Below are 27,517 nucleotides of genomic sequence, written 5' to 3'. Positions count from 1 at the left end.
TTATTTTGGCTTGCTTAAACTTAAATTACTCTTTCAGTCTTAACACACAAGAACCTTTTAAAGACACTTTTTCTGACGCCGTAATCTAAGCTTGTGGATACATAAATCGGTCCGTCCTCCGCACGAAAATAAACTTTACCTATTATCCTGTCTCTTCCCCGACCCAGGAGCCAGTGCCTCAAAGGCCCTCCTCAATACGCTGCTCCAGCTTCTCCTGGGTCATTTGGATGAAAAGATTCTTTCCTTAAATATGGAAAGAAAAACTACTGCAGTAAGGACGCAAAGAGGCTATATTAATTGTAAAGCCAAATCGCTGCCCTGCAAAGTCAAGATGAGGAAAGGTTCTCGGGTGAGTTTTTTTAGAGCTACCAGCAAGAAGGCGCAATCCGGGGCTGCGACGTTTCCCGTGTCACCGCTGGATAATCTGGAAAAGGTGATCGACATACCTGGAGGAAGCTGCAAGTTAGCAGGCAACTGGATGGTGGTGGTGTTGGGGGCTTTCACAGCCACTATCTGAGGAGCAGGCAGCCGAGGGCCGCTGCTGACTTTAGGAAGAGAAGTGACAGGAGCCACTTTGGTCACCAGGGTCCCCAGAGGGGACCGCAGGGGCTGGGACACCGTGGACTCCACGCAGACACTGACAGGAGCCTTAGTCACGGCGCCCAAGGCCACCGGGGTGCTCTCCAGCCGGACGGGCAGAGCCGCGGCAGGGGCCATGGTCACGGTCCCGGAGGCGCTCACAGCGGCGGGCGGAGCGGCGCCGGCCGGCTCGCTGAGGCCCGCGGGCATCCCCCAGGTGGATCAGCGGCAGCTGCGGCGCTGCCGTTCTGGGAGCAGAGGCGAGGGGAGGCTTGACAAGCGGCCGCCGATTCCAGTGCAGTTCCGGCCCCACAGCATCGCTAGGGAGAGGCGCAGGGGCCGCGACACACAAGTCAGGGACCGACTCCGGCTGGGCAGCGGGACCCGCGCGTCCCGGACCTTCCTCGTGTCCGCGCAGCCCGCCGGCAGCAACACCTGCTTGGCCGCTCGCCGCTTCCTCAGCGGCGCTCACACGTGCGCCGGCTCAGCCCGGCGCCTCAGCCTCGGGTCCCGCTACAGCCGAGCTCAGCTGCCCCGCTCCCGGAAGGGCGTCCCTTCGGCTCCCCCCTCCCAGCAAAACTCAACGCCGCGATTCCCCCGCCAGAAATTTCAAAACTACAAAACCCAAGCGCCCCAAAGCCCCTCCGCGCGCTCCGCACGGCCCCGCCGCGCGGCCCCGCCAGCCATGTTTATATAGCCACGCGGAGACCTCGCGCACGCGCACAGGCCGCCGCGGCCGCCCCGGGCTTCCCCCGGAATCCGGCCGTGTGATTGGCCACAGGCTGGAATCGTGCTCGTGACGTCACTAGGGACGACTCCAGAGGGCGTTAGAATCATCCCCGGAATGGGGAGGAAGGAGGGGCGAGTTGCCAAAAATCTACCACGTGGGAGGGGCAAACCGCACTTGGAAAACTGCGGCATCCGCTTTCCTCTCCTTCGCATCCTCAGTTGCGTGTTCCTTGAACAGCCAAGAATATGCTTTCCACGGGCTTCTACTTCTTGAGGAAAAAATGTGGAAGACCGATTTCGGAGAACGGTAACTCAGTGTTTTTCTGCGGGCTTTGCTCTAAAGCGTCGCTATAATGAGCATTACGATTGACACAGTGAAAATTTTTTTAAATATCCATTTCTGTCTTTTAAATGCTTAAGAATGGCGTATGATTTTATAGTTTGTAAAATGGTGCTGTTGTCATACAATTTTAGAGCTGAGCTCTTCCAAAGGAAAATCTTTTTCTTCCGGTGCTTCTATATATGTCTCTGTCACCTCTAAACTTACTTAAATTATTTATCTCCTTGGAAACTGGGACAGTGTTTTGATTTTTACATCCTCAGATACTAGCAGTTAGATCTTAAGTGCAATCCTAGATATCCTTTGAATAAGTGAAAGTGTTTGTTGAATGAATCAACAATACAGCCCAACATGGAAAAACTTGCCCGTGAGAGATCTAGTCAGAGAAGATGACCTGATTTGAGGGCATTGTCATCATATTATGTTTGTAGGAACTGACACCATACTGAAGGAGATTTTGCAGGTAGGCAGGCAACCTGACGTTTACAGCTTCTAGTTTTCTCCCTCCCTGTAAACTCCAATGGACAGGATCTATTCACAATCCTCACGTTTCACTGCATTTGCCGTCTCCCACATCTCAACTAGTCCAAATCAAGAACCCCATCTCATGACCCAAATCAAGCGCAACTTTCCCCATTCCGTGAGGACTTACCTGATCACTTACCGTCTAGAAAACTCCTCAAAGTGGAGTTAGGGAGAAGAAGACTCAGTTTATGGCCTCTTGTGTGCTGGGCACTAAGAGATACATTTCCTTGTTTCTTTTTTTTTAAACCACCGCCTAATTTTACTGACATAAAATGCCGTCAAAAGAGTAATTTATCCAAGAAGCTGGGATTCAAACCAGTCTGTATGATGCCAAAGTACATCTCTTTCTACAGGTCCACAAGTGGCTGATTCACCATATATCCCACACTACCCCTGGCAAAATGCCTGGCACATAAAAGGTATTTAATACATATTTGCTCAGTGAATGAATTAAATGGAGACATGCAACATTTTCAGTGAAGCAGAACGGTCTGGTGGATTTGAATCTGAGATCTGCTCTTTACTAGCTCAGCAAATTGTTTAGCCTTGGTTTTTCTCTCTCCATATAGTGTAGTTCAATAAATACTTGTGGAAGGAAGGCTCACAGTTTGCTGAGACCTTTCCCATTCTAAACTTCCATTGGACTCCACCCCCAACTCACATACTTTGTTTAGGTATGTAAATACCCTCAATCAAGTTACAAAGAGGCTTGGCTGAGGAAGTATACTTTCTCTTTAAGGTGACCTTGAACGTTATTCTCATAATCGTCTGTGTTTGCTTTATAATTCGTCTCACTAATGAGAACTTTAATTATCTAGTTGCAAAGAATATACTTTTTTTTTTAAAGATTGGCCCCTGAGCTAACATCTGTTGCCAATCTCTTTTTTTTTTTTCTTTTCTTCTCCTGGAAGGCCCCCAATACATAGTTGTATATTGTAGTTGTGGTCCTGGTTGTGCTATGTGGAATGCCGCCTCAGCATGGCCTGATGAGTGGTGCCATGGCCGCGCCCAGGAACCGAACTGGCGAAACTCTGGGCTGCTGAAGGGGAGCACAGGAACTTAACCACCCGGCCATGGGGCCGGCCCCGGAATATACTTCTTACCCAGTACAGGTAACTACTGTACTGAATTTGGACTTAAGTAATAATTATGTTTACTACATTTCCTTCCTATAGAAACTTACAATAAAACAGGATACATAGGGAGGCAAAAAATGCATTTTATCTATTTATGTAAGAAAAGAAAAAATGCAGGGGGGAGATTATACCTTGATTTTCTTATGTTTATCTGTTAAAATATTTGGAAAATTGAAGATGTTGAAAAATACTTATTCATTTACCTTCTTTCTTGATCCATTCGGAGTGCTGTAACAAAATACCATAGACTGGGTGGCTTATAAACAGCAGAAATTTATTGCTCACGGTTTTGGAGGTTCGAAGTCTGAGATCAGGGTGCCGGCATGGTCTGGTGAGGGCTCACTTCCAGATTGCAGACTTCTCCACCGTGTCCTCACATCTCCGAAGGGGCAAAGGATCTCCCTGGATCCTCTTTTATAAGGTACTAATCCAATTCATGAGGTTTCCACCCTCATGATTTAAGCACCTCCCAAAGGCTCCACCTCCCATCACCTTTGGGAGTTAGAATTTCAACATGTGAATTTTGAGGAGATGCAAACGTTCAGACCATAGCAGCTTCTAAACGAGGGACTAAGTCATTAATTGTCCAAATATTCTGCTCATTAATTCAGGTAATGAAAACTGTGAACAAATACAAAATTTATATTTCACTGTTTACACACACGAATACAGTTTAACTTGGGCAAAACCAAAGGCTAAGGATATAGTTATTGGGTGGAGAATGTAAGTTATTCTTATGGTCCTTTTGGTTTTCAAGTGCCTACAGTGTCTTCAGAAAAGGAATAAAAGTTTACTACTCTGTAGAATTTAAACAAAGTCTTGTGTATCTGTGAAATGAGATCAGCTGAAAAATCTGCCTGAGAAGATGAACTATTTAGCTAAGATGGTTATGGCCTCAGGTTCAAAGTGAGCCAGAAACAAATGCCTTCAAGTTCTATACCTTGAACCTGGTCCAGTATCTGTGCTTTTGCATCAGAGCATTTAAATACTTTCTGCAACAGAACACCTCCAACACAGCTCTCTCATTCCTTTCCTCTTAAAGGAATGCGGCTTAAACTCTATGAAGTTTTTAACTTCGTTAATAACTTGCATTTTTGATATCTTCATTAAAGGTTTAAGGAAATATGAGACACTTTTTTAAGATTAGCGCCTGAGCTAACAGCAGTTGCCAATCTTCCTTTCTTTTTTTTCTTCTTGTCCCCAAAGCCCCCCAGTACATAGTTGTATATTCTAGCTGTAGGTGCTTCTGGCTCTGCTATGTGGGACACTGCCTCAGCATGCCCTGACAGCTGTGCTGGGTCCATGCCCAGGATCTGGACCATCGAAACCCTGGACCACCAAAGCAGAGCACACAAACTTAACCACTCGACCACAGGGCTGGCCCCTGAGACACTTTTAAAACTTTTTAGCATTTAAAAGCAATGCTCCTAGAAAAAGTGGATATAACCAAACTATCCTAACAAGAGATCCATTCACACTGTGAAATACTAATCAACCATTAAAATTTGCCATTTAGAGGTACATTTAGGGAAAAATGATCATGGTATATTGTAAAATGAAAAAAAAGGTTATAAAATAGTATATAAAGTATGATTCCATTTTTTGTACATTAAAAAAAATTTTTAAACCAATAAGCAGATAGACATATGCTCAGAAGAAAATCTAGATTGTATACCAAACTGTTAACTAAGGACTTCTCTGTTTGGAGACGTTCTAAATGATCATTTTCTTTTTATTTCTCTGTATTTTCTAATTTTTTTTAACAATGAATAGTATTCGCATAATCAAAAATTAACACGAGCCTTTTCTTAAAATATGTTTTCTTAGTGACAATTGAAATCTGTAAGTACAGCTAAGTACTCCCTAGTCTACTCCCCACAGCACCCGAGAAACTTCACTGAATTTCATAAAGCTGGGCATGTATATGGGACTGCTCAAGCTATATACCAAGCGGAAGCTTATTACAAACACCACCTTAACCTAGGAAGATGGGCCATTTTCTAAAAGTGTGAGTGCTCACTCCTTTCATTTCATAACAAGAGTAGAAAAAGTAATAAGACTGCCTAAGAAGCCATAATCTCAGAAATAATCTTTTATTTTCCAGAAGATTCTGCAATCACAGAACTTTGTACTTGCATTGTCCATTTTATTTTAGTACTCATTGTGTTGAATTATATATTCTTAGAAGGCTCTCCTCCCCACCTCCCTTCAGTCATGCATTCACATAATAAATGTTTATTGAATGCTTACGCATGCTTGGTAGTAAAGAATATATCAGTGAAAAAAAGAAAAGACAAAAATCCCTGTCCCCATGAAGCATACATTCCAATGGAAAGGGACAAAGTGAAAAAGTAAATTATATGGTATATTAGATGGTGATACATGTCATGCAAAAGGCAATAAAACAAGGGCATGGGAAGTGCTGTTGGTGTGCAGAAGAAGAAAGAAAGGGAGGCAGCAAAGTCATGTTGGGTCTTGTTGGCCTGTGTAAGGATTGTGGCTTTTACCCTGAGTGAAATGGAAAAGACGTTGAGAGACTCTCAGCAGCAAAGTGACGTTATCTGACTTATATTTTTAAAACATCACTGTGTCTGCTGTGTGAATAGACCCAGAGGGCTAATTGGATAGGATAATTGTAGGATAATATACAAGAACAATCATACAAGGATAATTGTAGAGAGACTACTTAAGGAAGCTACTGGAAAATCCAGATGAGAGGTGATAACAGCTTAGACAAAAGTGGTAAAAGTGGTCAAATTCTGGGAATATTTTGATGCTGGATCCAACAGGTTTTCCTGATGGATTGAGTGTGAAGTTTGAGAGGGGAGTTAAGGATGACTCAAAGGTCTCTGGCCAAAGCAAACTGGAAGTATGACTTACTGCTAATTGGAGTAGGGATGACTACAATGGGGTTTGGGAAATCAGGTGCTCAATTTGGGATGTTTTAATTTGAAATGCTTTTTATATATCCAAATAGAGTGTGGAATAGGCAGCTGGATATACAAACCCAGAGTTCAAGGAAGAGGTCCCGGCTGAATATAAATATATTCACTAGCATATGGATGGTATTTTTAATGCTGGTCAACTCAATATGATCAAGGAGAGAATATAAAGGAGAAGAAAGAGGCCAGAGTCCCAGGCTCTCTACTGTTAAAGGTCAGGTCAATGAGGAGCATCCAGCAATAAGAGATGGAGAACAAACCTCCATTGATGAGAGGAGAATCAGGAGAATGTGGAGTCCTGGAAGCTAACAAATGGCCAAGTTTCAGATGAAGAGAGTGATCAACTGTGTCAAATGCAGCTGATAGATGAAGTAAAATGAGGACTGGTAAGTGTCCATTAGGTACAGCAACACAGTGTGGAGGTCATTTGGTAAACTTGACAAGAATTCTCTGTGGAATGTGGAAATGAAAGCCTGATCAGAGTATGTTCAAGAAAGAATTGGAGGAAAGCGTTTGAACGCTATGCAAGTTTTGATGCAAAATGGGGCAGTAGGGGGAGGGGATGAGGTCAAGAAAGAGGTTTTCTTTATGATAATAGCATGCTTGTATGCTGATGGCAGTGATCCAGAAGGGAGAGAAATTGCTGTTAGAGGAATAAAGAGAGGAGGCTTGCAGGAACCATGTCCTTAAATGCAAAAAGGGATGGAATCTAGTGCACAATTGGAGGGGTTGGGTTTTGATAAGAGCAATAGACCATTCATCTATGGCAACAGAAGAGAAGGCAGAGTTCTTGGCCACAGATGCTAGTAGGTGGATATTTGTGATGGTGAGAACTTGTGAAAATTCTCTTCTAATCCTTCTCCCTTCCTCCAATCCAATCCCTGTCCCTCACTGTTTCTAGACGTCTTCGAAAAATGCAAATCTACTTATGGAACTCTCTCATTTACAGCTTTTTAACATCTTCCCGTTACCTGCAGGATAAAATCTCAAATAGCTAGCATGGCATCCAAGGTTTGTTATGATCTGGTATCTCCTAGGTTGCCCAAGCAATCTCACTCTACCATGTTCCCATGGGGACCTTCCATTGGCACCACGGATAGCTGCAGGAATTTCCCAAATGTCCCGAACTCTTTGTCAACTTCATGCCTTTTCATACATTGCTTCACCTCCCTTCAAAGACCTTCCCCATCTGAAACTCATGTTCTGTCTGGCCAAATTAATTTCCATTTGGCCTTCAAAAGGCAATAACCTACACTGGGTGAATTCAGTGCTTCTCTTCTCCTGTAGCACCTTGCCATTTCACTTATATTGTAGTATTCAAGTTGTTTTTCTTGCCTACCCTCTCCTATTCACTAAACTCTGAATTTTCTGATAGCCAAGACTGTGTTCTGTTCATCTCAGGACCAGAAGAGAGAACTTAATACTTAGTAGGTACTTGACAAAGAGTACTTCTCTGACTCCTATCCCACTCCTAACCTCTAGGTTGCCTCCTAGGGGCAGGAATTTTGTCTTATATGTGTATCCCCAGTGTCTAGCACAATTCTCCGTATAGTATTAGGAGGTTAATACTTGAGCTTTCTGTTCTCAGTCTGCACTTTCCTTGGGCGATAACATTCACTTCCATGGCGTAACTTCTATCTGTATGTTTATGACTTTCATATCTGTCTATCTTTGGCTCAGATTTCTCTCCTGGCCCCCGGACCTGTATAGACAGCTGCCTACTATCTCCACCTGGATGCCCCACAGGTTCGAAACTACTTATCCCATCTTCAGACCTGCTTTTTCTCCAATGATCCCTATTTCAGTGAGCCGATCAACCTCCTTCCAGTTGCCCAAGGTGTAAAATTAGGAATTGACTTTGAGTTTTCCCTCTTTCACACCGTTTCAGTCATTAGGTCCTGTCAGTTGTAGCATCATATCTGTAGTATCTCTGGAATCCATCGACTTCTCTCATTCCCACTCTCCCTCTTTTAGTTCAGACCAAAGCACGCTCACTTCAATTATGCTAACTGGGCTCCTTCCATGGCTCCAACCTTGCTCCTCCTTCATTCGATTCTCTAGTCTACAATCAGAGAGATTTTTATGTTTTATGTTAAATGTTCCTTTAAACATTAACATTGTAATTATTATCATCATTCTTTGTTTTAGAATTATTTTTCTTTCTTACTGAAAGGAACCTAAAAGGAAAACAATTTCTATTTTCAACTATTTATAATTCCATCATTCTGGCTGAATTCTCATTTTTATGTATCCCTTTTTAATCCTTGTCCATTGTATGCTTGCTACTAGGTGAAGTGTATGTTTGATTTGTATGTAATTTAGAACTTGAGCTAAATAATTTCCCATGCCTAAACACTTAAATCAGTTCACTTTTATAATTCCATATTTCTAGAATGTCCTCATAATTATCGTTTTATGCATAATATTTATTAAACAAGAACACATAATTGTTTGCATGTATAATTACAAATTATGATAAGTGCTATGAAAGAAAAGAAGACAGTGCTTTGAAAGAAGAAAATGGATAGGATCTAATTTAGGTAGGGAGCTAGGGAAGAGCTCTAGGAATTAAGGGAATGCCCATGAGACTGGTCCAGAGGGAAGTAGAGGAATAGTGGCCAGAATGATGGAGAGGCAGAGAAGGGCCTGACCCCCTTCAGGGTCTCATGTGTTGTGCAAATGAAATCAACTGAAATATTTTAAGCAGAGGAGGAAAATGAATTTATTTACATTTTTCAACTTTTATTTGGAAATAATTTCAAACTTAGAGAAGAGTTTCAAGAAATAGTACTTGCAGCTCCCATACCCCCTTCATCCACATTCACCAATTTTAGCATTTTGATTTGTTTGTCATTTCTTCTCTGTGTGTACATGTGTGTATGTGTACATACATAATATATACACGCTCGATCTTCATTATTCACAGATTCCATATTTGCAAATTCACCTAGTTGCTATGGTGCTTTCGAGGTCTTTTGCTGACATGTGCAGAGCAGTGAAAACTTTGAGGCACCAAACGCATACGTTTCCAACTGAGGTCAAATAAGGTGGCACTCTGCCTTCATGGTGTAGCTCTCATACTGTAGACAAGTGTCCCTTTTACAGTCTATTTAGTGCCATATTTTTCATATTTTTATGCATTTTCTTTGTGATTTTGCCATTTAAAATGGCCCCCCGATGTAGTGCTGAAGTGCTGTCCGGTGTTCCTAAGTGCAAGAAAGCTATGACGTGCCTTTCAGAGAAACTATATGTGTTAGAGGCTGGCCCAGTGGTGCAGCGGTTAAGTTCTCATGTTCTGCTTCGGCTGCCCGGGTTCGCCGGTTCGGATCCTGGGTGTGGACCTAGCACCGCTTGGCAAGCCGTGCTGAGGCAGGCATCCCACATATAAAGTAGAGGAAGATGGGCACGGATGTTAGCTCAGGGCCAGCCTTCCTCAGAAAACAGAGGAGGATTGGCAGCAGATGTTAGCTCAGGGCTAATCTTCCTTAAAAAAAAAAAAAAGTAAATTAAATAAATTAAAAATGAAAAAGAAATATACGTGTTAGATGCGCTCTGTTGAGGCACAAGTAACAGCGCTGTTGGTTGTGAGTTCAATGTTAATGAATCAACAATATATATTAATTAAGGTGTCTTCAAGCAGACACACACATAAAACAAGGTTATGTATTGACAGATAGAAAAATATGTTATGATTAGACGTCTACAGGAACCCAACCCTGTAGTTCCCCTGGGAGCAATGGTTGAGTATTTGCTAATTCAGCATTCTGGCGATTTAGTAGAATGTAACTATTGCAGATAATGAGAATCGACTGTATATATACTTTTTTCACTGAACTGCTTGAAAGTGAGTTGCAGACATGCCCCTTTATCCCAAATACTTCATGTATATTTCCTAAAAACAAGGACATGCACCTATATAACCACAGTACAATTAACAAAATCAGGAAACTTAACATTGATACAATTCTGTAGTCAACAGATCTTAAATCAACAGGTCTTTTTGAATTTGCCAACTGTCCCAATAATGTTCTCCATAGCAGTTTTTTTCTAGTCCAGGATCCAATCCAGAATCATTTCTTGCATATAGTTTGATATCTCTTTAGTCTTCTTTAATCTAAAACAGTTCCTCTGCCTTTCTTTGTTTTTCAAGATATTGACATTTTTTAAGAAAACAGGCCATTTATTTTGTAGACTGTCATCGTTTGGGTTTGTCTGGTGTTTCCTCACGATTAGATTCAGGTTATGCATTTTGACAGGGATACTGCATGAGTGATGTGATGTCCTCTGTATCACATTAGGAAATGCATGAGTTACGTTTGTGTTATTATTGTTTACATTAAATTTGATCACTTGTTTATGATGCAACTGCCAGGTTTCTCACTGTAAAGTTGCTGTTTTTCCTCTCTGTAATTAGTAAGCAGTGTATGGGACATAGTTTGAGACTATGTAAATATCCAGTTCTTCGTCAAGCTTTGACCTATTAATTTTTGTGTCCATTAATGACTCTTGGCTGAATCAGTTATTACTATGATGGCTGAATAATGGTGATTTTTTTTTCCCTACATTATCATTTCTTCTACATTATTGTTTGACATTCTACTAGAAGAAGTAGTTTTCCCATTTCTCTTGTGTATGTATCGGTATGGATCCATGCATTCTTTTTTAGTCAATGGGTTATGATGAGCTATTATCATGGTTTATTTTGATTCTCAGTTGTCTCAGCTTTGGACAGTAGGATCTCCTTTAAGTTGTCTCCTGTATCCTTTTAATGTATCCCCATCATTTTCTGAGTAACTTACATTCTTAGAAGATCATTCTAGTTATTATATGGAGAAGGGACTTGGGGAGGGCAAAAGAAGCAACAAAGAAACTAGTTAGATGGTTCTTAGCTATGGTTGATGGCCAGGTGAGAGTTGAGAGTGGCTTGAAATAGGGTGGAGGCAGTGACTATGAAAATAGGGTGTAGTCGTGGACAGATTTAAAATATATTTTGGAGGTAAAAATCTATGGATCTTAGTGATAGATTGAATTAAGTGGCTGAGGGAGTGAAATATGTTGAAGTTGACTTTACATTTCTAGCTTGAGAAATTGTATAGATGGTGATTTCATTCACAGTGATGGGGAAGACTGGAGAGGGAGCAGCTCTGGAGGGAAAGATCAAGAGTTCTGGTTCAAGAAAGATCAAACTGAACTTGAAAGTGAAACTTGGTCTAGATTTTATATCATCTTTCTGCCTGCCCTTCCTGACGGAATCTAAATTTCACTTGCAGTAATGGGACTGGGTGTCATCACTGAGGGAGAGAAGGTCTAGTAAAGAGAAGAACCCGTATCAAAACTCAGCATTTAGTGGTAGCGTGAAAAAAGAAACCAATAAAGGAAATTAGGGAAGTAGGAGAAGCTGGAGAGCTAGGTAAAAACAGTCAAAAAGGGTTAAGACAGAAAGTCAAGGTGAAACAAATCAAAGACGTTAAGTAAGGAAGCCAAGATAAGTGTTTCACTAGGTGAAATTCTGAGAGGTTAGTAAGATTTCAATTTTGTCTCTTCTAGAATGATGCTTTATGAAGACAGGGATCTTTTGTTGTTGTTAACTGCTGTATGCCTATAGCCTGGAACACTGGCCCATCGTAGGTGTTTAATAAACATTTGTTGACCAGATTAATGAATTTGTGGGTCATGTGTTTTTAGTATTATTGCATTGGTTAGAGATAATCTCCAGAAAAATGTTGAATAATAACAATATATGCTTTCTAGTCTTGTATTTGATATAATATTTCCTCAAGTGGTTTAATTGTTTGATACTTGTCTCTCTAAAACAGAAATTTGAGGTTTCTTCTGTACTTAAAAACTTTCCGTGGCTCCCCTCACCACATACCCCTCCCTTCCCCCAATGCCTCAAAAGTAATACCCAAACATAAAATAGAAGTCGCATCATGACGTGACCCGTGCTTGTCATCACTTCTGGCTACCACCCTTGTCCCATGCTAATCTCCTTATGATGCCATGCTCTTCTGGCCAGGCAAAGAGGTGAGGGAGGAGCTTTGCCCAAGGAAGTCGTCTCTGACCTCCTCCCCAACAAGTACCCTCCATTGTTTTTCTGTTTTGCTTCTGTCAGATCCCTTACTTCTGTGTCTCCCCAGTAGACTCTAAGTTCCTTTCAGAAGGGGCTGTGTTATTTTACTGTTTAACCTGCAGTTTCTGACACAGTGTCATGAGATTTTTGTGGTGGGAAGGAAGGAGGTCAAGGTCCCAGGCAAAACTGGGCTAAAACCTCTCACCTACCATTACCCTTCTGTTTGTTTCCAGGTATTCCTTTCAGAGAATCTTCTCTATTCTCTAAGTTTCAGCAAGTTTTCCATTGTATCTTCTCTTTACTGTTAAGTAATTCCTGCTAATGCATTTCATTTTAATAATATTATTAGCTGATAAGCTGTGATCTCCTCTTTTCTCTGTTTTTTTTTTAAGGAACTTCTGAATGAGAAAAAAAGGTTTCAAATTTTCAGGATTTAAAAATTGTCTACCTCAGTGTCTTCTACGGATTTCTATATTTAGATCTGGGTTTAAAATCAGATTTGTAGTGTGTATTAGTCTATCGAAAACTCTGAGAAGATGTAGTAAAGCATCTGTTCTCAAACTTTTTCATCTCAGGAAATTTTCACACTCTTAAAACTTACTGAGGACCCCAAAAATCTTTTGTTTATGTGGATTATATCTATCAATATTTACCATGTTAGAAATTAAAAATGAGAAAATTATAAATTATTTATGAGTCCACTTAAAAATAACAGTAAAAGCCTCATTATGTTACATTACTCACATGTTACATTAGCTAGGGTCCAGTCAGGGGACAGATATCACACTAGTTATTTGAAGAGGGAAAATTTAATATAAAGAATTGTTAGATAGTAGAAGGTAGTTAACTGCTAAAAGAGGTAGAAGAGGACGCTAAGGCATCCAGAAGTAGCAGGGGCAAAAAAAGCATCTGCTCTCTCCAGCTGGAGGGAGCGCAGACAATAAAAGAACCAGGGACTATGAGAAGGCCCTCCCCAAGGCTGAGAGTCAGACCTCCTCAACGAGAGCCTGGAACACCAAGCTGGACAGTGCGAAAGAAACTTGCCAGAGGGAATGAGCCATTGCTGATCTATAAAGCCACTGAAGGTGGGGAAAGCGTGTCCTGGGGGTGGAACTGGAGTTCGTCTCACTGAATCCAGTATTATCCAGTGATAATACTGGAGTACCAGAATCCATAAACCAAGTAGCTGCTGCTATAGCTCTGCAGTATCACTTCAGTGCCCTCTGTTGACCAAGCTTAGTGTTTCACCAGCTGACGAAGAAGAAACGTTTTCAGAGTTCAGCTCTGCTGTCACAAAAAGGGGCAAAGAAAGGTGATTTCTAGCTGGGAGATGAGAAGTTGATAGCTGGTGCACACATTACCATAAATATTTTATAGCATTTCATAAACACTTTAAATGAAAAATACAGTTTTTTAAAAGCATAGTGAAACTGTAGCATTGTTTTACATTTTTGCAGATATCTTGAATGTCTCACTTAATAGAAGACAGCTGGATTTTGTATCTGCTTCTGCATTCATTCTGTTGCAATATGTTATTTTGATTCAAGTGTATGAAGAAAATCTGACTTCATACAGGTAGTTGGAAAAGGGAAGAATATTTCAATAGCCTTTTCAGATCGTTGTGGATATTTGTCTTTGATGCTACATCAAAACTTGAAGAATAGTAGTTTCTTAAAGGTTAGTTGCAGTGTGGAAATTGAAATCATATCAATTAACTTTTCATACTTTGTTACATTGGAATCCATTGGTTACACTGAATGGATCTTTTACCTGTGCATGATTTTGTGTGTGTCTTTGGAAAATATTGGTTCCCTGAGTTATTCAGATCTTCCAAGTGGTGGCATATTTCATTATACAATATCGAACTCATATTTTTCAGTAACACTACTAATCTCATCAGCTTTGTATATTGGGAAGCTGTCAGTCTCTTAGTAGTGTATACAAGTCTTCCAAAATTCTAATTTTTGCTTGAAAGTTGAACTTCGTCATTGGCAATAAATGCTGTCAGTTGTTTTCCTTGAAGTGACAGGTTTACTGTTTTCATTTTTGAGAAAATGGTTACCAAATACCAATTCCCAAAAAATATAGTTTGTCTTAGTAAGTTTTAGACAAAACATAGTTTGTCTGAAAAACATAGTTCCTTTTTTTTGAGGAAGCTTAGCCCTGCGCTAACATCTGCTGCCAATCCTCCTCTTTTTGCTGAGGAAGACTGGCCTTGAGCTAACATCCATGCCCATCTTCCTCTACTTTATATGTGGGATGCCTGCCACAGCATGGCTTGCCAAGCGATGCCATATCTGTACCCGGGATCCGAACCGGCAAACCTCGGGCTGCCAAGAAGCAGAATGTGCACACTTAACTGCTGCACCACCGGGTCAGCCTCTGAAAAACATAGTTTCTTAAAAGAAATGACAATCCATGAAAAAAGTGGTTCCTTCAGCTGGCAGTTCAAATCGTCACATAAGTGCTTTTCCTCAAATCATTCTTCTTACTTTGGTAAATACCGGAAGTGCTTTTTATGTATTTCTCACTTTATTACACAGAATATTTAAAAGACAAGTAATTTTTACTATTTCATCAAGAACATCCTTAAGTGGAACTGCCTTTAAAAAAATCAAACGCCAAAAAGAGAGCACATGGCGGTAAAGCATACAATGCCTAGTGTATAGTTTGGTGTCACTGTGCCGATTGTCCTAAAGCTCCAGTAGGTTTACCGTCACTGCTTTTGCACCATCAGCAGAAATGTCCACACAGTTTTTAAAAAAGCAAACATCTTAGTATTTTATGAAAATAATTAAGACACCCATGTACCTCATGAAATGGTCTCCAGATACCCAGGGGTGGACACACCACATTTGGGTCACCACCGCAGTAAAGAAGACTGCTTTATTTCGTGTAAGCCAGTGTTTCACGGATTTCCCCAGCCAGGAATGCTTTGATCATATGACGCCCTTTAAGGTGGCACAGAGGAAGCTTACGTGGGATAGGTTTTGGAAAACTGTCCTGAGGTTGCTCCTTTGCCCAATATCATGCATTTCCCGCCAGCCAGTTTCTAAGGAGGGCAACCGCTGACCAATAATCTGCGTCTCTTTCCCGTCAAAAGGAAGAGTCCCTCCTCGCTCCCTCTTCTTTTTCAGAGATTGAATAATCTGTAGACTTCACCTACTACTTCAGTAAAGTTAAAACCTTTTTAGAGCTTTTATTTAGTCATCATAAATTGAGGCCCCAAACTGTAAGGTTACACTTTATAGCCGGAGACGCTACGCTCTAGTAGGAGACACAAGTATGAAACAATTACTAGACAGTATGAGACAGGTCACAATAAAGAGCTCTGGAAACACAGATATCAGACCTCTATTCCAGTCTGAGGAAAGTCTTCGTGGAGAGGACTGCCTGTCGTGAGTCATAAGAAATTTCCAGAATCATCTCAATCAATGAAAAGGAGGAGGGAAAAAAGTCTTTTCTGTGAGAGGAAGCTTGTGTGTGCTACCCAAGTCAGTCATGATGCCTGCCCTGTCCCCAGCCTCTTGCAAGAAAACTGCTCTACTGGCACAAAGGGCATCCCCTGGGGAACTGCTTGACCCTAAGCTGCTGGCCACTGCTGATGGACAAGCATCAGGAAGCTGGCCCAAGGGCTGCCAATCCTTGGATGCCTACAGTGGCCTTGCCCTGGCCTGATGCAAAAATATCAGCTCGTCCAAACATTTATTCTTTGCAGAATTGAAATTGGGAACCTTAGAAAGTGAAGGGAAATTAAGTATGGAAGGTGGAGCTACACGATCATAATTGAAAGAGAGGCTAGAGAGGCCATAATGCATCGGTATAAGCCCGAAGGTTATAAGGGAAAAGAAATGATGAATTAGCGTGAGCAATGAGTTAAAGAAATAAAATGAGGCAGAGAAAGTCAGTAAAGAGAGAAGAACAGAACAGATGTGGGGAAAGGAACTGATCTTGTTAGTGCAGTATTAGAGTTAAGATCTAAAAGCTCTTCATGTTGACATTTCTAGCACTGCCACTTCCTAGGAAGCAAAATGATGCTATTGTTCCCAGTTTTGTATTTCCCCATGAGAGCCCTTATTTCCTTGTGCCCTTACTTGAGTGAATCTTTGTTTCTTTTAACCAAAAGATCTCAGCTGTAATGGGCATAGAGAAAGCATGACACTATTAGCAAAATCAAAGTATCATGCCTGAGAAAAGGTGGCCTTGAGTTGTCCCTGAGTCCCTAGTGTAGCCTGGCCAGCCTCATGCATGATCACTCACATGTTATGTGCATTTCAAAGACAGAGTTTTATTTTGCCAAAGAAAGATATAATTTGGAGAACTTTTTTTTTTTTTTTAAGATTGACAACTGAGCTAACATCTGTTGCCAATCTTCTTCTTTTTCTTTTTTTTCCTTCTTCTTCTCCCCAAAGCCCCCAGTACATAGTTGTATATTCTAGTTGTAGGTCCTTCTGGTTCTGCTATGTGGAATGCCGCCTCAGCATGGCCTGATGAGCGGTGCCGTGTCCGCGCCCAGGATCCAACCAGCGAAACCCTGGGTCACTGAAGCAGACTGCATGAACTTAACCACTCGGCCACAGGGCCGGCCCCTGGAAAACTTTTCAAGACCTCTATTCTATTATTTTATCCATTATCAATAAATATAATATTATCTAGAATAAGATAAGTAAAAGAATATCTAATCTTATCCAGTAATTTCATGTATCTTTTAAGTGAGAAGCAAGGAAAGACCTGGCACCCAATTTTGGATTTATAGGATTTAATTTAAATGAATGCCTCTCTACTATTCATTCAACAGATATTTATTAAGTATCTACTATATGCTTGGCACCGTTCTGGGCACTGGTTGTATACCAATGAATAAAATGACGTAGAACTTATGATTCTAATGGGAGGGGGATCAGTCAGTAAACACATACAAACACACATTTCAGGTGTTAGGTGTTGGGGGGTGAGAGTTCTATTTGATATATGGTAGTCAGAGAAAGCCTCTTTGATAAGGGGACATTTGTACAGCAAGTGAAAGAAAGTACAGGAGCAAGCTGTGCCCATATAGGGTGCGGATAGAGTGATCCAGGCAGGGGACACAGTTAGTGCCAAGGCCCTGAGGCAGGAGCATGCTTAGTGTACATGAGGAAAAGCAGGGAGGCCAGCATGCCTTTAGCTGAATGAAGGAGGGCAGAATGGCAGGAATGGCAGGAGATGAAGCAAAAGAAGTGTGTGTATGGGAGGGAAGGGAGATCACACAGGCCAGAGTAGGGGCTACATGCAGATACTTAGCTAATGAGATCTAACCAATTCCTGGGTGCTGCCATTGCATCCTGGGCATCCATTACTTGGGAGCTTGACAGAATATGTTCTTGGACTCCACTCCAGACCTATTGAATCAGAACCTGCATTTTAACAAGATCCTCAGAGGTTCAAATACATTAAAGTATGAGAAGTACTAGTTTAGATAATGTGAGTTAACTTTCACAGAAAAATAGGAAACCGCAATTAGCACTTTTTCTTTAATTTTCAGATTAGGATGGATTTTTCTATTTTCAAAAAAACATCATTGGATTTTTTTTTTTTGAGGAAGATCTGCCACCAACCCTCCTCTTTTTGCTGAGGAAGCCTGGCCCTGAGCTAACATCTGTGCCCATCTTCCTCTACTTTATGTGTGGGATGCTTGCCACAGCATGGCTTGACAAGAGGTGTAGGTCTGCACCTGAGACCTGAACCCGAGAACTCCGGGCCACTGAAGCGGAACTTGTGAACTTACTTGCTGCACCACTGGGCCGGCCCCAGAGAATAAGCAATTTCCTATTGGAATTAGACCTCACATAATTGTGGGAGTTGATGGAGAAAGCTGTGCAAGACTGTTGCCTCTCTGTGGGCTTGAATGCACTGTACTCAGCTCAGTCTGGTAGTCAGGAAGGAAAGTTGGATGTGAAGTGGGGAGGCTGAGAACCAACTGTAACCCATGAGGACAAACAGTACCCTCGTGTATCTTTCACCATCTGCAATGGTGATGATTCTGGTGACCTGCAGCAAAAACTAGTGTCCTTTGCCATGAAGCAGCATGCATCCCTGGCCCAGTTCCCAAAGAATCTGAAGGAAGAAATCCAGCAGGATCTGGAGGAACTGGAGTGGCTATGGGCCTGGATGCCTTCCAGGACCAACAAAGTGAGCCAGCAAACCAATATCCTTTGAGAGATGCTACAGTGCCTGGTGCCCTACACTGAGCTGCTTCCCTTCTGCCTTTTGAATCTTGTGCAGATTTCTCTTGTGGCCAACTCGAACTTAGAACCATACAGGAAAGAGATTTCTGGGAAACAGTTCCAGGTTAGCTGAGTTGACATCATACAAAGCCAGCACAACTACAATGGGAATGGTGTAGAGAAGGAGGGATCCTCACTCGCTGTTAGGAGAAACATAAATTTGTATTATTGTGTAACATATCTTTGGCCGTGCAATTCTAATTCTAGTGATTTATCCTGTAAGTATACTTCTGCATATGGGAAGTGACAAACAAAAGTTTATTCATTGCAACATTATTAGCAGTAGCAACGCTGATGAACAGTAATGTTCATCAGTACAAGACTGGTTAATAATTTAATGTTACATCTGCACGTTGGAAAGAATGATGCTCACATGAGAAGGTCCTCAAAGATACATTAAGTGAAAAAATCAAGATACAGAACAGTATATTCTATGCTACTATTTGCATCAAAAGATATATTCATATTTGTATATGTATAAAATATCAATAGATGTATATGGAAAATATCAGTGGAAACATACTGGTAACATGGGTTGCCTCCAAGAAGAGGAACATACTTACTGGGGGACAAAAATGAGATGGAATATTTGACTATGTGAATGTATTACTCATTAAAAATAGGAGTAATAATGTAAAAATTCAATGAGACTATTACATGCATTTCTTCATGTTGTTTTTTTCCTGATATATGCCTTTTGAAATCAAGATCTTAAAGAAAAAGTCTAGTCACTTAAAGAAAAAGTCTATGTTTACTATATATGTAAAACACAGTGCACCTTTATAATCCTTTATTAAAAATACAGTGAAAAATTTTCTTGTAGATTTTAATCAGATTAGTCATTTTTTTGACCCCTCAGTAACGACTGAAAATTTATGTGGAGTTATGATAAGGTAATTGCTTAATTTCTTTCTAAAGGAATCTCAATGGATGTGAATATATATATTCAATTACATAAAACATGGAAATACTTGGAATGAAAAGCCCTAAGGAATTATGAAATATGAGTAGTGTAAGTGGTTTTTTGCAAACTTGGAGAGTATTTATTTCAATCACTTCCTTTACCAAAGATCAAGAAGAAATTTACTAGGTTATGAATGTCTTTTAAAACTTATTATGCAAACTCCAGATCTGTTTCCTAAGAGAATTAATCATAATTTCACTTCAAATAATGGTGAGATTGTCATGTCTTTCATTACTTCACTCACTTGGTCATATTCCTCATGATCACCAGGAATGAGGGGAAAAGAGATTTTTAGAAAGGGGTAAGTTTCAACTTTAGTAATGAAGCAAAGATGTCTCTGGCTCTGTTAGACAAGGGCATATTATAATGACATTCTGATACCATCCACTGTTTAAGACTTAAATATGATGTGTCAGATGCAGTTGAAGCCCCTTGTGTTCCCTTCTCTTCCAACCATCCTGATTTTGCTTCTTATTTTTATCTCATATGGAAACATTCCATAGATAACACATTATAATTAGGCATGCTTTTATTTTATTTTATTTTTTTTGAGGAAGATTAGCCCTGAGCTAACATCTGCTGTCAATCCTCCTCTTTTTGCTGAGGAAGACTGGCCCTGAGCAAACAGCCATGCCCATCTTCCTCTGCTTTATATGCGGGACATCTACCACAGCATGGTTTGCTGAGCAGTGCCATGTCAACACCCGGGATCCGAACTGGTGAACCCCGGGCCACCGAAGCAGAACGTGTGAACTTAACCACTGTGCCACGGGGCCGGCCCCTAGGCATGCTTTTAATTTTTCTCAAAAGAGTCTGTTTCTTGAGGGCAAGGTATGTGTCTTTAAATTTTCTTCATCTTTTTCTGCATTGAATGTTTTTTGGATTTATAATTGGGAAACACACAATAAATAAGTGCAGATAACTTACATGTACAGTTTAGAGAATGAGGTGAACATGCACTCACTCGCCACCCAGCTTTGCATTAGCAGTTCTTGTGCATGTCTCTCCCAGCGCCCAACAGAAATACTCACTATCCTGACTTTTGCAACAACCATTCCCTTGCTTTTCTTCAGTTTTACCTCAAACATTGTATCTTTTAAATACTATATTTAGCTTTGTAGGCCTTTAAGTTTTCTATAAACATCAGATTGTGTATACACTGTCACAGCTGGCTTTAGTTTTTCTCAGTATGATGTTTTTGAGACACATCCATTGTTGATACATCATGTAGCTGTAGTGCCTTCTTTTTACCTGCTATGGTATGCTACTGTATGAATAACAATTTATTCTTTTATTCTCTTTTTGATAAATATTAGGTCACTTCTTTTTTTTTTTTTTTTTTCTATCACAAGCAATGCCTTTGTACGTGATTATTTTTATGTACATATGCTAGAGTTTCTATGGGCTATATACCTTGGAGGGGAATTGCTGCCTCTTTGACTTGACTAAGTCTCACTATCTTGCCCAAAGCAGTTGTCCTAGTCTACAGTTCTAATAGCAGTAGGTGAGTTCTTTTGGCTCCAAATGCTCACCAACATTTTATACAGTCCTTTTTAATTTTTGCCCATCTGATGGCTGTAAAATAGTGTCTCATCATAGTTATACTACACATTTCATGAATGACTCTGGTAGAACATCATTTAATAAGTTCCTCATAAAGAGGTCAGGTTTCCTCTTCTGTGACCCGCCTGTTTAAATGTTCCACCCACTTTTCTGTCACATTGTTTTTTTTTTTTTTTGAGAAAGATTAGTCCTGAGCTAACATCTGCTGCCAATCTTCTTCTTTTTGCTGAGGAAGACTGGCCCTGAGCTAACATCCGTGCCCATCTTCCTCCACCTTATACGTGGGATGCCTGCCACGGCATGGCTTGCCAAGCGGTGCCATATCTGCACCCGGGATCGGAACCGGCGAACTCCAGGCCGCTGAAGCAGAACATGCAAACCTACCCGCTGCACCACTGGGCCGGCCCCCACATTGTATTTTTTATTCCTTTGAACAAACAGTTCTTTATAAATTCCAGACACACAGCTTTTATCAGTGACATGTGTTACAAATGTCTTCTCCCATTTGTGGCCCATCTTTTTACTTTCTTTCTGTTATCTTTTGATGTAGAGAAGCTTATGTCTTCAGGTAGTTGGATTATCAGTCTTTTTCGTAAGTGTTAGCATTTTTTGTACCTTGTTTAGGAAATCTGTCCTTACCCCCAAAGTCTTAAAGCTATTTTGCTGAATAGTCTTCAAGTTTTATCTTTTATGTTTAGGTCTTTCATTGACCTGGAATTTTTTTTAATACTGTGAAGTAGAGGTCCAGTTCTTTCTTTCCAGATGGATAACCAGTTATCCTATCACCATTTATTGAAGAACTTGTTCTTTACCCACTGACTGATGCTGCGCTGCTGGCTGCCAACAACCAAGTATTCCAGGAAGGGTGGGTGTGTTTCTAGGTTCTCTCCTGTCTCGTTCTCAGTTTGCTTATTCCCTGTGCCAGTGCAGCCTCCTCCAGGGCAGCACCAGCATCTGCGAAAATGCCTCTTCTGATTTTCAAATCTTTTTGGTTTTGGCCTCTGGGGATTTCCGTTACTTCTTGTGAGCTCAGCTATGCATTTAAAAGGATGTTTGTTAGGTGTTATCCAGCATTTCTATGCCTGTAGTGAGAAATTTTTTTAGACTATGTAGTTGACCATAACCCAGTGATGGGAAGAGAACTTCTTTAGCTGATTCCTAAAACCAAATGTTTGTGATTATCTCACCTGGAGGATACAAGAGAGAAAAAGCACAACGTGCTTGCATTTGGGGGAATCTTCTCTCAATAAAAGATGTAGAAATGACATTTTAAATAGAAATAATGTTTGAGTATATTTTGGCTAAAATGTCACATTAAACAAAAAATCACAGGGAGTGGGGCCAGCCCAGTGACATAGTGGTTCAGTTCACGCGCTCTGCTTTGGTGGCCTGGGGTTTGCAAGTTCGGATCCTGGGCATGGACCTACACACCACTCGTCAAGCCACACTGTGGCAGCATCCCACATACAAAATAGAGGAAGATTGCCACAGATGTTAACTCAGGGACAATCTCCCTCACCAAAAAACAAAATTTAGAAAAAAAGTCACTTTATGTAGATCAGCAAAACCTGGCCAAAATAATACCTTCCAAAGTAAAAGAAAGCAGTTGAGCCAAAAATAATCAAGACCCTCATGCTGGGTACAGGAGGAATAAAGCCAGTGAGATATAAAGGCTCTTGCCCCTCAGGAAACAGCTTTGTGAGGGAGATTTGGGAGATTTTGAGGGACAGGTGTGGTGGCAAAGCAGCATAACCATCAGCCCTTGGGCATAAACCACATAACCTGTCTCATGAGAGTTATTGAGAATTGAGTTAATGTTTGTAAAGAACTCAGTGTCTGGCATGTAGTAAGCATTATATGAGTACTTGTTTAATAAAAGTAAGGGGTAGAATTAGAACCATATCATTTGGATGATGTGTCCCTGTTCCCCCAGATAGGAAACATGGGATCCACACAGCTGAGGTATGATTCAGAAGAGGGTCATTAACAATATATCAATTTATAGCCAAATCCATCCAGAGGCGCACAATGGCCCGTCCTCAGATCAGAGATGGAAATTGGGAGACAGGGAGGTATAACCCCCTTGTTTTGTTTATTAACACACAAAACATGTCTCATTTCCATTTTAAAAGATCTGGTGTTGTGTGCTGCATTTACTAGGGAATATTTAAATATTACTCCAGAAACATGTTCCATATTAAATTCACAGATTGTAAGGGAGATATACTTTTCATTATTCAGATAACTTGCAAGAATGGACTCAATTATTTGGTACTATGATCTCTTCAAGACAAGGACCATATCATGTTCATTTCTGGTACGTGGCAGAAAGAATGTTCAGTGAGGGATGAGTAGTAGCTGAATGCCACTTCAGATCACTGCACCTTCAGTTGGTTTCCCAGGACCATACTATGTTGCATAACACCACATTCCTCTCTTCCTGGAAGTCCTCCTATTTTTATTTAACCAGGGTCTGAATCCACTTTGAGGGGCCCTGCATGCAATGTATATTCATTGATAATGTGAGGACTTCCCATCACTATAATGTTCAACAAGGGAAAAAGGGATTTAGGAAGTTGATTTCTACACTAAGTGAGGGATTAAACTAGATGATTCGTGCCCCCATCCTCCCAATATCTGATATGTGCAACAGTCTGCAAGTTAACACAGCTCAACAAGCATGTATTCTGTCTTAACAATAGGGAAGGTGTGGAAACAAAGATGAAAGAGACGTGAGTCCCAGCCCTGCCTCCTGAAGAGCTGCTAGTTTAGTAGGGAAGACAGGCACAGAGCACTAATCCCAATTATTATATATATATATATATATATATTTCTAGGAAGATTAGCCCTGAGCTAACATCCATGCACATCTTCCTCCACTTTATATGTGAGACGCCTACCACAGCATGGCTTGCCAAGTGGTGCCATGTCCGCACCCAGGATCCGAACCGGCGAACTCCGGGCCACCAAGAAGCAGAATGAGCGAACTTAACCCCTGCACCACTGGGCCGGCCCCACTAATCCCAATTATATATAACTATTTGGGTTTAATATCTGCCTTCTCACTACTGTGTAGTGAGGACAAAAAACAAAGACAACTCTTTACCACTATATCCCTGGCATCTAACAGTGCCTGTTGCTTAAAGCACTCAATATTTGTCAAAAAAAGTAGATCAAACAGACAATTTCAATATAGTCAATATAGTATGATGAGTGCCAAGAAACAGGGATGTGCAAGATGCTGAGCCATGTATCCAGAGTATCAAGGATTCGCAATGGGTTCATTGCAGTGCAGCAGGAAAATGCAAACATCCCGCCCCTCCTGTGTGCGTGTGTGCGTGTTGAGGGAGATGCCTTTAGTAGGAGCTGATTATTGATTATCAAAGGTGTGGATTTTTTTTCCAATGTGCTAAAATTTTGTTTAGTAAGGCTTCGCTTGGGAAGCACCTTTGCTTCCGGAAAGCTAAGCAGGGCCAGGAGGTGACAGGAAACACGTATTTGGCTTTGATTCTAAGTTTTAAAGAAGGGTATAGGGAGCCATGAAATTCCATGGTTCCAGTGAAACTAGAAAGGCAGTCGGGGTCTAAGTCAGAGTGGAATACTGTACATTCTGCCCTAGAAAATGCCCTGGAGTCCTTCTGTTTGAGGAATGGAAGTGCAGCAGCAGGAGGCCACAGGAATTTGGCCCAAGATGAATACCAGTGAGGCGGCCTTGTACTCTGCTCTTTCTTTTGCCCTTTCTTCAGAGCACTACAACTACCAATGGCTTAGATCTTATGATAGCCTACCCAAACTGATTCTTTCCTTTACCAGGTCCCCTGAGCCTTTTATTCTTCTGCAAAAACTCAACCTCTTTCCTTGTTTTCAAAAAGAATATTAAAAAAAGACAAAGCTCTAAAATAATAAGGTATATAAGCTTTTGTGTTTATACCTATTAGTATCTTTTGTTTTAAAAAATATAACCTCATTACAGGCATTAAACACATTCTTTTTGTGGGCCATTTGGATTAATTTTTCTTTTTTTTCTTTTAGAAGATTGGTCCTGAACTAACATCTGGTGCCAATCTTCCTCTTTTTTGCTTGAGGAAGACTGTCCCTGAGTTAACATCTGTGCCAATCTTCCTCTATTTTATGCTGGATGCCGTCACAGTGTGGCTTGACGAGCAGTGCTAGGTCTGTGCCGAGGATCTGAACCTGTGAACCCTGGGCTGCTGAAGTGGAGCATGTGAACTTAACCACTATGCCACGGGGCCAACCCCTGGATTAATTTTTTATATTTATTACTCCCAATAAGCCTAGCACAATGCAAGCATATAGTAAGCACTCAGATATCTGATGGCACATATAACAAATCTAACACACTGGACATGCTTAAGATAAAATTAAAATTGAAACTAAGAATTAAATGTATTGGGGCTGGCCCAGTGGTGCAGCAGTTAAGTTCATACATTTCCTGCTTCAGTGGCCTGGGGTTCGCCAGTTTGGATCCTGGGTGGGGACATGGCACCTCTTGGCAAGCCATGTTGTGGTAGGTGTCCCACATATGAAGTAGAGGAAGATGGGCACGAATGTTAACTCAGGGCCAGTCTTCCTCAGCAAAAAGAGGAGGATTGGCAGCAGATGTTAGCTCAGGGCTAATCTTCCTGAAAAAAAAAAAAAGAATTAAATGTATTCACTTCTCTCCTTATTTTCATATAGTCCCCTGTTGAGATGTCCTTATAAGTTCTTACCACACTTTATTTTAATTGCCTATTTGGATTAGGCCTTTAATATGTGTCCCATGAACAAAATGATATACTGCAACTTATGAAATGACAAAGGCAAAATAAATATGACAAAATATTTAAAAATGAAGCAAGCTGACAAAATTTTGGCAATTCACCAATGCAAGGATGTTTTTATCATGCATCTAGAAATGCAACTCAATATTATATTCAGTTTATTTTGGAACAGCTTTTTACCTGATATCAATACTCAAATGTCACCAAATTATTAATTTTTTTAATTAATGTTTTTTCTTAATTACATTTGCATATATGAAGAAAAGTAATACACTGGACAAGTTATAAAGTACTGTCTCAGGCTTATGTGGAATTATGATTGCTTCCAACAATTACTGAAAGCTCTTTTCAAAGATAACCTTCCTACTAATGTATGTTTGTCCATGTAATAGACTGAAGACAGGCAGAAATCTGGCATTCTTGAAACAGCATGTAACTACTCAATGTAATGCTACAAATCAACTTATTTCCTTTAAAACTTCACTAAATAATTCCGAGGAGTACAACCAAACATTCAAAGCTCCCCGTGCTCATCCTAAGAATTAGGCAATCTTCTTTGATTTTTTCTTCTCTGCTTCTTCCTTTTCCTTTTCTATTTCAGTTACTTGTAATTCAATTTCTTTGGCACTAAACATCTGAGAAGAGAAAAAATTTAAAAAGCAAATTTCAATAATACCAGTAATTTCTAAATATTTATAGTATGAAGGAACTCAATTATATTTTATAAATTTACATTTTCTATTTATAACTTTATAGTGTATATAACTTCAAATATGTAATGAAATATTTCAAAAGGTTTAAAAGCAACACAACTTGTAACAATTATGGACAAAACCAGGACTCTATGACATTTCCACTATCACTGTGCTCTAAAAGAGCGCAGGGTACAATGTGATGTTGCATTACGTATCCTGTATATGCATATAACTTGGAAAAGATTTGAATGCAAGGCTTATTCTATTCGTGAGCAAACAACTCCTTACTGAACTCCCCCTAGCCCTACCCCACTGTGTGATTCTCTGATAGGATTTGACTATCTTATCAGCTCACAGACTAGCCAAAGAGGTAGGGAAAAGATGATTTAGACTGCTTTGTTTACAACTCCCTCACTAAGTACAAAGCAAAAACAGTTTTTATTTTATTAATATCAAAGATGAGAGCAACTTGCTCAAGGTCATACTGTTAAACAAATGCATCGCTGGAACTTAAACCCAGGTCTATCCAATTCCAGAGCACATGCTCTATTTCCCCTACAGCCTCTCCTGAAATATAATGTGGAAGGAGAGCATAGCTTTGCTGCTGTACACATACCACCCTACCACTCATAAATAAAAATATATGTATAACTCTGTGTGTGTGTCTCTCCAGATGTGTATATATGTATGTGATGGGGCTGGAGAGATGACTCTGGTCTCAGTGGTTCTCTGTCCCTGTGGTGTTGACACATCTGTCCCCCCATCCTTTACAGCAGGGGTGACAATGCGGCTCAGTTCCCATCTCCACACTCTGTGCTCAGCACTCTGGTTATTTCTGTGGGGCTGTGCTGGGGCAGACCCCATTACTCTGTCCCCATTTCTCTTATTCACTGAAACTTTGCTGCTGCCCTATCCTTGCGTCCTCCGTCT

General features: G+C 40.7%; 2 protein-coding genes and 1 long non-coding RNA gene across 3 annotated transcripts in view; 1 reads left to right on the top strand and 2 right to left on the bottom strand.

The window, feature by feature from the left end:
- Positions 1-1,333, bottom strand: part of TAF4B (TATA-box binding protein associated factor 4b) — a 134,204-nt gene extending 132,871 nt beyond the window's left edge. The window contains exon 1 of the mRNA XM_008527576.2: positions 447-1,333. Coding sequence (XP_008525798.1) covers positions 447-789 — 343 coding nt within the window. The 5' untranslated portion in view covers positions 790-1,333. The remainder of the gene's footprint in view (positions 1-446) is intronic.
- A 158-nt stretch (positions 1,334-1,491) lies between these two features.
- The window catches only part of LOC139084519 (uncharacterized), an 80,429-nt gene continuing 54,403 nt past the window's right edge, over positions 1,492-27,517 (top strand). Inside the window, exon 1 of the long non-coding RNA XR_011541958.1 lies at positions 1,492-1,615. This is a non-coding gene — a long non-coding RNA (uncharacterized lncRNA). The remainder of the gene's footprint in view (positions 1,616-27,517) is intronic.
- The window catches only part of PSMA8 (proteasome 20S subunit alpha 8), a 42,220-nt gene continuing 40,682 nt past the window's right edge, over positions 25,980-27,517 (bottom strand). Inside the window, exon 7 of the mRNA XM_070627512.1 lies at positions 25,980-26,527. Within this exon, the coding sequence (XP_070483613.1) occupies positions 26,435-26,527 (93 nt within the window). The 3' untranslated portion in view covers positions 25,980-26,434. The remainder of the gene's footprint in view (positions 26,528-27,517) is intronic.

Source organism: Equus przewalskii, chromosome 7 (genome assembly GCF_037783145.1).
Source record: "Equus przewalskii isolate Varuska chromosome 7, EquPr2, whole genome shotgun sequence".
Classification (NCBI taxonomy): domain Eukaryota; kingdom Metazoa; phylum Chordata; class Mammalia; order Perissodactyla; family Equidae; genus Equus; species Equus przewalskii.
This window is presented reverse-complemented; position numbering and strand designations above follow the sequence as displayed.